The 12,760-nt window shown below is 36.0% G+C and overlaps 1 protein-coding gene across 2 annotated transcripts in view; it reads right to left on the bottom strand.

The window, feature by feature from the left end:
- Window positions 1-12,760, bottom strand: part of txnrd2.2 (thioredoxin reductase 2, tandem duplicate 2) — a 30,506-nt gene that overhangs the window by 763 nt on the left and 16,983 nt on the right. For both annotated transcript variants that reach the window (XM_058776317.1, XM_058776315.1), the window contains exons 12-17: window positions 10,679-10,815; window positions 7,618-7,713; window positions 6,675-6,767; window positions 5,787-5,858; window positions 3,564-3,661; window positions 1-2,798 (exon numbers count right to left, since the gene is read on the bottom strand). The exon at window positions 1-2,798 is cut by the window's left edge and continues 763 nt beyond it. In XM_058776317.1, coding sequence (XP_058632300.1) covers window positions 2,675-2,798; window positions 3,564-3,661; window positions 5,787-5,858; window positions 6,675-6,767; window positions 7,618-7,713; window positions 10,679-10,815 — 620 coding nt within the window. In that variant the 3' untranslated portion in view covers window positions 1-2,674. The remainder of the gene's footprint in view (window positions 2,799-3,563; window positions 3,662-5,786; window positions 5,859-6,674; window positions 6,768-7,617; window positions 7,714-10,678; window positions 10,816-12,760) is intronic.

Raw genomic sequence — 12,760 nt, forward strand, 5'->3', positions numbered from 1 at the left:
GTTAAAGGGACAGTTCATCCAAAAATAAAAATTCTGCCATGACGTTGTTTCAAATCTTTCTTTCACAGAACACAAAAGAAAATATTTTGATTACCAGTATTCTTTAAAACATCTTTTGTGGTGTTCTGCGGAAAAAATAAATTTTTGGAATGACATCGGGGTGAAGTACATGATGACAGATTTTGCATTGTTGGGTGAGCTGTCCCTTTAAGTATGTGACATGGCCATTAAAATAAGGTTTCTAAAGCTGATTTCATATACATTTTGAATGCAACAGAATTTAAGCAAATTCTGAGATTCAAGGTGTTTTATAGGTTTAGCACATCTGTTGTTTCATTGGCACTGAAATTACAAACACAAACTACATTAAACCAAAAGGCATATTTTGCCCAAAAATGAACATTCTGCCATCATTTACTCACCCTCGTGTTCTTACAAACCTGTGTTTCTACTTCTGTGTAAAGGCTTGCATTAAAAAATTATTCTGGTTGCTCTTTTCCATGCTACAGTGAACGGGACTGAAACATTCAAGCTGTAAGAATATGACAAAATAACCATTACAGAACCATAAAAGCAGCTCATATGACTCATGCACTGTATGCCAAGCTTTCTTGCATGATAGTTTTGAGTGAGAAACATTGAGAAATTTAAGCTTTTATTCACTTATTGGTTATTGAGTTTGAACTTGAGAACCGGATCAGTCCAATTTATCAATGAATCATTCAGACTGCGAACTGGATGAACTGAATTACTGAAAAGACAAAAGAATGATTTTTTCAAGAACTGGGCACCACATTAACACAGCAAAGAGAGCCAAGATGCAACATTTGCAGTAAAAACAACTTGACTTGAAAATGAATCCAGTGCACAAGTCATACTTTTATGATGCTTTTAAGTGGTCTCTATTATAAAAAATAAAAAATAAAAAATGCAACCAGTACAATTCAAAATTCAGTTTTCTGATGAATAAATAAAGATGGTTTGGATTGACATCAGACTGAGTAAATAATGAAAGACACTTCATGTTTGGATAAACTACCCCTTTAAGAAAAATGTTGCGTTATAATTGCACTTGCACTTATATATCAATATATTTCAAAATGCACATATGCTTTTCATACTTTATCTGGTTTGAACGTACACAGATGTCACAGATTTCCTGTCACAAAATGAATTGAACTTTTGGGAATAGTTGCAGTTTAACTTCCCTCAAAGCAGGCGGCAGCACCGTGGGCCAAAGCTATTAGCCAAGTACACAAACAACAGATAAGCTAAACCTATGGAGCGATAAATGCCCAGTAAGTGTTCAATTAATCTTAACATTGTGCCAGTGATTAACTGTGACTCGAATTCATAATGACTACACAGCTCAGAGATTTTTATCTTCACATGTGGAGGAAAAGGAAGCTAACACTGCCACCTTCAGGTATCCGGCAGTACTGTGGATGTTTAGGCTTTACCTGGAGAGATCAGGAGAGTATGTTATTGTACTGTGGACTCTCTGCTCCCCCTGTGCACTGGGGAACCTCCTAAAGTCCAGGACTAAACAAGCGCTCTCTTCTGCGTTTGAGTGACACACTGCTCACCGAGTGTTTGTCTACGTCTCTGGGAAACGGGGTGGTGTCAATGCAACGACGGGCCTATCCCATCCATCAGTGTCAGGAGCGGTGCATGACTAATGGACAGGAAGTACAGCCAGAGAAACAACAATATTTGCAGAATATATTTCAGAAACATTAGGCCACTTTCTCCAGCGTTTCTCATTTCAGCAAACTGTAATGAGGCCTTAATCCTGATTTATGGACGTGTTTATCTGTTCGCAGCGGCGCTTGTGGTTCGTGTTGCTCTAACCTGGATCTGCGTTCTTATGCTGGAGAGCAAACACGAGGACCTTATTGGATTATCTTGACCTGTGGTAAAAAGCTAGCTGACCTCTCCTGGACTTGGTTTAAAAACGATACATCACAGTGGCACAGAAGGACATACTTGTTAGCACTGACCTCCAGAATTATAATATGAAATATCTAGGGCTGTCAAATGATTTGTTGCGATGAATCGCATGCAAATTAAAAGTTTGTTCACATAATATGTGTGTGTGTGTGTGCTATGTATATATAAAAGACACACACATACAGTATATATTTTGAAAATATTTACATATTTATATTATATATCAATATATTTAATATATAAACAAAATTTTTCTTAAATATGCATGTGTGTGTATTTACATAAATATAAACAGCACACACACGTATATTATGTACACAAAAACATTTATTTTGGATGCGATTAATCGCGATTAATCGTTGCCAAGCAGTAATATTTATACTCATATAATTTATATTATGTATAAATATATTTAATATGTAAACAACATTTTTCTTAAATATATACACATGCATGTGTGTGTATTTATATATACACATTACAAATAGCACACGCACATATATTATGTAAACTTTTATTTTGGATGCGATTAATCGCGATTAATCATTTGACTGCACTAGAAATATCATATATTAAACTGAAATAGATTTGTTTCTGTGGTTTAAAGGTCTCGGAAACTGAGAGAAAGACTTCCTGAATGCTGCCTGTAATTGCTAACTCACATTATCACAACCTTTCTATTGGTTCCCGTGTGCTCGTGCGATCAGGAAGGGGATGCTTAACCTCAGCAGCCTGTTACCGTGGCGTCGAGACCGGAGCGTTTCGTGATGTTGAGTTTGACGAGCTCCTCGGCGCAGGTGGGGTGTATCCCGACCGTATTCCTGAGGTGTTCGTAGGTAAGCCCACACCTGCGGATAAAAAGACGCTGTATTCATTATCTATGTTTCCATCCAAAGTTACGAATTAAACTTATGTGCAAAATTGGAATATTGCATAAAACGTTTGCAAAAAAAGCTTTTCCATCCAGTGACTTGAAGAGAACAAAATGGTCACTTCCTGATTAACTTGCGCTAAATATCACGAAGAACAATTTAATTTGGTGCAGTATAGTAGAAGGCACTATATATATATAATAAGTTTTGTATACAATAAATTACAAGCTTCAGAGCACGCAGACTAAACACGGTCATATCTAATTTTGCTGTTTAGGAAAGCAATTCTGGGAGTTAATTATAACGAAGCTCTTTGAAGAGACTTTGCTCAAGCATTTTAGAATGACAAAACTAGCATTTCAGATGCTATGCAATGAGATCAGTCTATTGGTTGGTCCAGTTTAAATGCCGTCCCATCACAAACTCACATGTCTTTTTTGATGCACATTAAATAATTTATTTGGTAAAAGTGTTTCCCTCGTAGTTTATGCACGTTTTCTTACCGGATAAATAATTTAATTCCTATTTAGTTGAGCGCATAAGTTTTTAATGCGCATTTTTAGAATTTATGTGCATCATTATGCATTTTTTTATGCAATATCCAAAAATGCGCATAAAAATAGGTGGATGGAAACATAGCTATTGTTATTCACAGATTTGAATTGACAGACACCTGGGTGATATCAAAACTAATGAATGTAATCTGATTCCAGTGCGGGTTAACAGAGATGTGGAACTTACTGGAAGCCCAGAGAAAAGCCCTGCGTGACCTCGCCAGCGTTCGGCCCGGTGAAATGCAGACCTAGAATGCGCTGCTCACCCTCCCGTAGACAAACCACCTGAGCAGGAGAGAACATGGATTTAGTTATTAGTTGATAATTAAGATCATTCAATTATATTCTGACAGAAATTGGTCCTTTTACTCATCAAGGATGCATAAAATTGATCAAAAATTACATTAACTACATTCATAAATGTTATAAATATTTTGAATACGTTTTGTTCTTAAAACTTTTGCAACGAACCCTACGCAGCAGTGGTCCTACAAAAGATCAACATCTTCAAGTTACAGTATTTTTATCCACACATTTTACTATTTTACTATCCCCTTTCAAGATAGTAGTGCAAAGAACAGTCTTCATTTCTCAAAAGAACTACAGAGTGATGAGTTTATAGAGAAATTTTGTTTTTTAATCGAAAATGTCAAAATCCGTAAGTGTACTCAATACAAGCAACTGCAAAAAGACACTGTATTGCAATTTCTAGACTACATTATGCACTACAGCCATTTTCAGGTGTGTTAAGGAAGGTTCCAAATTAGCATATTAGAATGATTCTATAAGGGGTATGTAATAATTTATTTGTAAACTGGAGCAATGGCTGCTGAAAATGGGAATTCACATGTAAAATCAGAGGTAAAAATCTAAATTAATCAAACTAATTCTTTCATACAGTAACAATATTTTACAGTATTACTATTTTTGACTGTTTTGATCAATTAATTGCTATTTTAGTGAACATAAGCATCAATTTCTTTCAAAAAATGTCTTTGGATAGTAGTGTAAACCTTACATCAGAATTAGACAGAGACCAAAGATAGTGACTAAGCTGAAAACATCAGACGTATTTAAAAATGAAAATCAATCATGTTAATTGTATTTAAAGGGGTCATGAACTGAGAAATCAAAATTCCCTTTATCTTTTGACATATAAGAGGTCATTGTACTATAGAAACATCCTGTAAGTTTCAGAAATCAAAACTTTCTCATTTGTCTAAAAGCAGCTTATATTGAAGGCAGTCTGCCAAAATAACAGCTTTGGAAAGTTCTACTCTATGATGTAATAGTGTGGATAAGCACCGCCTCTGCAGATGATGATCAACACCTGCTTCTACATCGCTGCCTGTTTAGCCCCGCCCACCGATTCTACATTACTGAAAATAGCCCATTACTTCTAAATTATGTTTTTTGATGTAAAAATCGTGACAACATTATAAGTGGACCTCAGAGAAAAGCACAAAATAATTAAAAAAGGCAGTTCATGACTGCTTTAATTGTTAGAGAAAACTAGAAGTGGTGTTTGTCCATGCAAAAGTCAATGCAATGATAGGATGTTGAGGATAGTTGCCTGGGTGTTGCTAAATGTTCTGAGTGGTTTTTAGCGTGTAGCTAGAGTATATTGTTGATAGGGTGATTGTTTGTAATTTGAAGTTTGATTCTGTGTCAGTTCCCTTAGAACACTAGTATTTTCAGCAGCTAAAAATGGTTGTAAGTCAGTTATTTCTATCTTTTGCTGTAGTGTGTCAGGAGGAAATATCAGTTTACATTTCCAAACATTAATTTGTCCATTAATTGTAATAATCCAGTGAGATTTTTGTGCTCCACACAGAGATCTGATCTGATCATCATCAGTCTGTCTGGAATAACATGAAGAAACAGAACAAACTGAGACGGACTAAATCCAGAAGAACTGTGGCAACGTCTCCAAGATGCTTCAAGAAACCTACCTGCAAAGACCCCTGAAAAACTGCTCAAGTGCAGCGAGGGCAAAATCTGCTTTAAACACAAAGGATGCTCGGACCAAATGTTGATTTAATTTAGTTAATAGAAGTTAATTGATAAAGAAAATCAATTTATGACATTATTTTTGACAGCATTTTTACACAAGTACCACAACTTTTAACAGTTCTGTAGCTTTGATTAATTTGATTTCTCTCTGTTTCTTCATCTCATTCCAGACAGACTGATGATGATCAGATCAGATCTCTGTGTGGAGCACAAAAATCTCACTGGATTATTACAATTAATGGCAAAATGAATATTTGGAAATGTAAACTGATATTTCCTACTGACACACTACAGCACAAAAGATAGAAACAACTGACTTAAAACCATTTTTTAGCTGGTGAAAATACTAGTGTTGTAATAATTTTGGCCACCACTGTATGTATTTCTTTGAAAGTACCTTTATGTAGCACTGAGTGGCGTCTCTCTCAGCCACCGTGAACTCCAGGGGTTTGTAGAAGGCATGGTACACCTGTTAAACCAGACCATACAAAAACTATGAGGCACCAACAACAACATCATCATCATTTCCTGCATCATCAACCACTTGAGTTCATCATTTTAGACAAGCACTTGGAAACAAGTGCTGCTACTATTATGGTTTGTGTCCGTGTTGCTGCTCTAAACATTTTTGGGGTGCTGAAATCATACATATTGAAGAGTGAGCGCTCTGGCGTGCAGACACACGCTGCTCACAGCTGTGAGGGCCAATGAGATGCTGCGTTTTTGATCATCTCTCATCAACCTCTACAAGCATCAGTCAGCCCTCTTGCACACCTGTCAATCAAACCAGAGGCACACCCCTTTCCGAATGCTTTAGGGCCACACAGGTGTGCGAGGGCCCACTATACACATACATGCACGGATACAGTAGACAGCACTCACATAATAAATCCATAACAAGAGCATTTTTTCATATTTAAAATTTGCATGCATGCTCAGTAGTAGTATTTAATGCCATGTCAGCATCTCAGGCTATTTCATGGCAAAAACAATAAAAAAAAATACAAGTACAACAAATATGATGCATGCATGTTCAAAGGAATTGTAAAATTGCTGATAAACAAACATGTTGCCGCACTTCAGTTACTAAAAAACTTCTACGCTTGCTTGGTAAATGTACAGAGCCCACAGTTAGGACAATAAACTAAATTACTTGGTGGAAGAAAAGTTTACTGCTATTATTAATTATGCATTGAACATTTATTCATATTGCTGCTATTGCCATGTCATAATTGCACTTAATGCTGCGTCTAACAGCACCCATGGTAAAATTGCTGTATTTTACCTCAATCTGGTCTTTGCCATGTCTCTTTTCAGCTTCTTCTTCAGACAGACCTACACAGCCGTACTCTAGTGGTGTGAACACTGTAGTGGCCACCTGCACACACACACACAAACACATAAAACACATACATATGCAAAAGACTCAAGCAAACTAATACAATACAAAACAATTTAACAGAAGAAGATTCATATAATTATTAGCATCATTTTTGGTTTCAGTAAAAACACAAAACAAGCAAAACAAATCAAAGCGAGAGAAGCACTAGAAGATTAAATCTATCAAAATTCAAATATATTTAAATTATTTTTGTTGCACCAAGACGTTATTTTCATGACATTATCCTCACAGTTAATTCTTATTACAGTATTTTGTCCAGTTTTTGGTCATTCCTGTTATCCTCAAAGATTACGATTACATTATTATAAAAAATACTGTAACGAGAATATTATTTAAATAAATCAGCATAAATCATTTTTGTATTACGCAATTTTTTTATTTTTGTAATTGTATTAATTATATTTAATAAAAATGTGGAAAATTTGTAATTATACATACATACATACATACATACATACATACATACATACATGCATACATGCATACATGCATACATGCATACATACATATATATATATATATAATGCAAATGTTTTATAGAAAGGTAAAACAATTAAGTACAGGTAGTATATCAAATACTACTGTGATTTATATGATTTTTTAAAGTGTTTTAATTTTCCCAAATATCACAGTACAAATGATCGTAAGGGTAAAAAAAATAGGCCTCACTTTCTTTATGTTAAAATATAATTTCTTATTTGTTCCTTTTGCCTTTGAGGTGAATTATGTTTTTGAGAGGCGTTGTGTGATTCGCTCAGAAACCAGCAAAGAAACAAAGAGTGAATGAGAATGAAAGTATACTGTATGCATGTAACGGCAAACTCACATTCTCATAATTCATGAGCTCAGTGGAATGGTCCACCAGTCTGCGGGCCAGGAGCCTTCCGGCCTTAATGGCTGTCGGGGTCAACTCAGGACGACCCTGAAACAGAGCACACACACACACACACACACACACACACACACGTACGATGTTACTGTTAACTAAAACTATTACAATTGTTTTCTGCAACTGAAATAAATTTAAACTTCTTGTTAGCTGAAATAAAATAAAATTTAAATATTAGATGAAAAACAAGTGAAAATTAAAAATGTTGCCTTAGCACTCTATTCTATTGCTATTTTATGTACTGGTTTTCTTTCTTTCTTTAAAAAAATACTTGACCCTCTAACACTTGCACTCTCTACACTGTAAAAAAAAAAAAGTAAAAAAGAAAAAAAAAAGTTGAGCCAACTTAAAATTAAGGCAACTTAATAGCTTCAGCAGATTTTTGAGTTTTCTCAACTTGTCGTTTTAAGTTTATACAACAAAAATTTGAGAATCTCCCACAAAAATAAGTTGAGCAAACTCAAAAATCTGCTGAAGCTGGTTGCCTTAAAATTTTTAAGTTGGCTCAACTTTTTTTTTTTTTTACAGTGTATTTTATTTCTATTCTACTACTTGTTTTCTTACTTTCTTTATTTAACAACCCTCTAACACTAGCGTTCTCTATTCTTTTAAATTGTTTAGTATTTATTTTTTTAAAAATGACCCTTTAACACTAGCATTCTCTATTCTTTACCTATTCTTTTAACTTGTTTTCTTTATATTTATTTAAAAAAAAACAACCTTACACATCACATATTATTACACTTACATATCGCTTTTTTGTTGGTTTTGATTGCTTCGATTGTCCTCATTTTTAAGTCGCTTTGGAAAAAAAGTTTCTGCTAAATGACTAAATGAAAATGTAACTGGCGACTAATTGAAATAAATTGTTAAGTCTACAATTACTAATCTAAAATTGAAATAAACATTTAATTACAAATGTAAAATAAACCAAATGACAAAACACAAAATTATTAAAACCTAAGCTAAAATTTAAATTAAACTATAAAAATAAAAGCAAAATATGAATTAATACAATAATAGTAAACTGCATAAATAATAAGTTCTGAGCAGGGGCCTGTTTCATAAAACAGGTTTACCAAATAAGCCAGGTTTATTTCAGTTAGTCTGATTTATTGTCAGTTGATTTAAGTCAGACTAACTGAAACAAGCCTGGCTTATTTGGAAAACGTGTTTTATGAAACAGGCCGCAGGTCAGGCAGTGCACAACAATACAACAGAAAAGTTGTAAACAATAATTTCCTTTGCATTATGTTCAATGCCATGTCGTTAAGTGTAAATCTGTGTGCGATTAGCCAGATCAGACGTTTCAGAGATTAGTATTATCGCAACATTACACAGCTGTCCGTCAAGATGATGATTACAGCGCAGAGGTGGATGGCTGCCAATCAGGGCTGTGAAAAACATGCCTACAGTAACAACACAGGAACATGCAGCACCGTGGGCGAATTCTCACTCACTGACTAATAGCATCAGCAACCAGTCTGATAACTTCTGTACATCCTGCTGTCCAAGGAACCGCCTCGGGTGGGTGTGTGTGTGTGTGTGTGTGTGTGTGTGTGTGTGTGTGTGTGTGTGTGTGGACGCCACCCAGGCAGCTGTATAGTAAATGCATTTCTTGGCAGTAACCAGGTGCAGCTCAACATCTTGTTTTCTTTCATTAAAAAATGAGAAGTGATGCACTTTGAAAGGGGCGTAAAGACTAAAAGGCGCTTCTTTGGACTAGTTTTGTGACTCTGTGTGTGTGTGCGCCAATAATCACACAGCTGCTGCGGATGACGGGCAGCTGCGATATTTGATCCCGGCAGCCAGTTGTGTCGGAGATGTTACGGGGCGACGACCTTCCGGAGAGCGACTGAACTGACAGACGAGAATATGCTGTAGATGTGTTGCTTTCAACATAGGCTCATTGGAAATAACTCAAACTTGCCTATAACTGTAAAAAAATCAAAAAAAGTTTAAGGCAACCAGCTTCAGGAGATTTTTGAGTTCTCAAATCGTTTTTGTAGGAGATTTTTTAAGATTTCGCAACTTTTTGTTGAATTAACTGAATACTCAATAACTCAAAAATCTCCTGAAGCTGGTAGCCTTAAACTTCTCAACTTTTGATCTTTTACAGTGTCCATACAAATCGCTGCAGTTTCCACACAGTAAAAAATCCAACTTTTGAAAAGTTCTACTAAAAAAGTAGCCTGAACAAATAATTTTTTAGTAGAAGTCAGTTTAATTTTTTTTGTGTGAACCGAACAAAAATACTCTAAAATCGCTAGCAAAAGTTGTTTTGTTTACCTTAGATACTAACATATCCAGATGTTCTCCCAGCTTTTCAAATTGAGTCATCTGAACACATAATTTTACATTGAACAATACTGCACAAGTTCCCAGCATGCATTGCAGCTTGAAAACATTGTGTGTTAATTATTATTAAAATATTATCATTGTTTTACATTTTACTGGCTTAATTTATGCAAAAAGGTTTACTCGGTAGCTCACGCGATACGGCGTTGCTCTGGTTCGAACCCTGTGAACCTACAGTTTAACATAACAGCTCAGATCCGCATAAGGAAGTTAAAATAGCAAGGCTGCATCAACAAATGCGTTTTTATATCACTTTTGCATTTGTTAGCACTATCGGGTAGGTTTAGGGTTGGGTTTGGTGTAGGGGATATTTCCAACACGATAGAGCATTAAATTTTAGCGACACTCCTCGAATATTTGAATTATGATGAACCACCGCAACGTAATACAAACACAGCAATACGTGCCTATATCAACATAACAAAAATATGCCAGGGTCACGTATTTAACCAGCGTTTTAGCGCCACTCACTGGACATTTCACTTTGAAACTGCTGCTAAACGTGCAGTAAGATATGTAATAACGGTGTTGCAGAAATGTATTTAGAGGCATGTATTTCGAATGAGCCTGGGTTTGTTGCTTTCCAGCTGTGCCTTCTCAGTCGAGTTTGATTACCCTGACATTCATCCATAACACCTACCTCAGCGATGTCTCCGATAGCGAAAATATTGGGCACGGACGTGGCTTCGTCAGCAGCTACGATTATCTTCCCCGTTTCTTTGTTGATCTCCACTCCAACCTTCTCCAAATTGAGGGTCTTGGTCTCAGGAGCTCTGCCTAAGCTCAAACAGAAGACAGTAATGACAGGTAGGGCTGGGAAAATAAATCGATGCATCGAGTCAATTCTGAGCTTAGTTTTGGACAGCAGATGGCGCTGCATGCTTTAGAAACAGCCATACTCTGCTGGTTTCCGAATCTGTACACATACTTGAACCTAAAATAATCATTCATAAAATGTTAAAACGTTGAAGCGAATTACAAGGGTGTTCACAGTGGGCTGTGTTTACATTAATCTCGCGTCATAAAAGCATTCTGAGCCGAGGTGAAAGCACTCCTCTTCATGAGCATTTGAGTGTGCGGATAAAAACTAGAGTAGAGCGCCATCTGCTGTTAAAATCTAAGCTCAGAATCGATTTCAGAGAGATTCGCGATGCATTCGGAAGATCTCCGAATCGATTCTGCATCGATTTATCGTCGCAGCCCTAAAAGCAACATATCGGACAGCTTTTGGAGGATTGAGGTTGGAGTTAATCGCTCGGCCTGCTGGGAGAATTTAGGGGTGGTTTACACTCTGAGATTAACGGGCAAAATCTTATCCAGTGATTAGAAAAGAAAACACATGCACAGCTGGGGTAGAGTTTCTGTGTGGTGGTCTGACAGGAGGGCGTAATGAGGAGACCTGGATACATATCCCATCAGCCACCTGGGGCCTGCAGTGTCATTTCTGTCACTTCCTATCCGACGGCTGAGAGAGGCTGTCGACACTTGTCCATCTACTTCCCCCTTCCCCCATTCAAGACACACACACACACACACACACACACACACACACACACACACACACACACACTCAAGACTCGAGTCTCAATGCCTTCATAGGTATCACAATAAACAATGTTTGCAGCAGAAGCCAGAGGTACCCATGTAGATGCTATCAGCCAGCAAGAACAACAAACCTTAAGCCCCTTTTCCTGCCTCAAGATCAGAAACAACTTCCTTCGGCTCCACTACAGTAAGACCTGAGCCATAGATACAAGTCTAGTACATATGCATCGATCACACACACATATACATACAGTTGCGCTCAAAATTATTCATACCCTTGGTAAATATGATCAAAGGAGGCTGTGAAAATAAATTTGTATCATTAATCCTTTTGATCTTTTATTTTAAAAATTTACAAAAATCTAACTTAGGAATTTAAAATGGGAGGGAAATAAATGTTTTTCTCATACCCTTTTATTTAATACTTTTTGCAACCACATTTTGCCAAGATAAGAGCTCAGAGTCTTCACCTGTAACGCCTGAAGAGTTTGGAGAACATCTGACAAGAAATCATAGACCATTCCTTCATCCAGAATCTCTCCAGACCCTTCAGATTTCTCTTCAGTTCATCCCAAAGCAGTCTTAAGTCGCTGGGGTATATTTGTAGCAATAGCCAACAATACATTGTATGGGTCAAAATGATCAATTTTTATTTAATGCCAAAAATCATTAGGATATTAAGTAAAGATCATGTTGCATGAAGATATTTAGTAAATTTCCTACTGTAAATATATAAAAACTTAACTTTTAATTAGTAATATGCATTGCTAAGAACTTCATTTGGACAATTTAAAGGTGATTTTCTCAATATTTAGATTTTTGTTGCACCCTCAGATTCCAGCCAATCATAAAAAAATGGAAAATGGAAAGCTTATTTATTCAACTTTCAGATGCATAGGTCTCAATTTCACTCTTCATTTGGACTCTTATGACTAGTTTTGTGGTCCAGGGTCACATATATATATATATGTGTGCGTATGTGTGTATAAACATACAAAGATTTTTCAGATTTGATTTTCAATACATATCTGAATATTTATATATTGGTATATATAACTGCCCAGTATTTTTGTCTTCTGATGTTTTACTAAAACATTTGAAGACAATACTACAATGTCAAATAAAACACACAGTAAAAATCACCCATAATAATGGTGTTATTTTAGCAATAAAATAG

This window comes from Onychostoma macrolepis, chromosome 05 (assembly GCF_012432095.1).
Source record: "Onychostoma macrolepis isolate SWU-2019 chromosome 05, ASM1243209v1, whole genome shotgun sequence".
NCBI classification, from domain to species: Eukaryota; Metazoa; Chordata; class Actinopteri; order Cypriniformes; family Cyprinidae; genus Onychostoma; species Onychostoma macrolepis.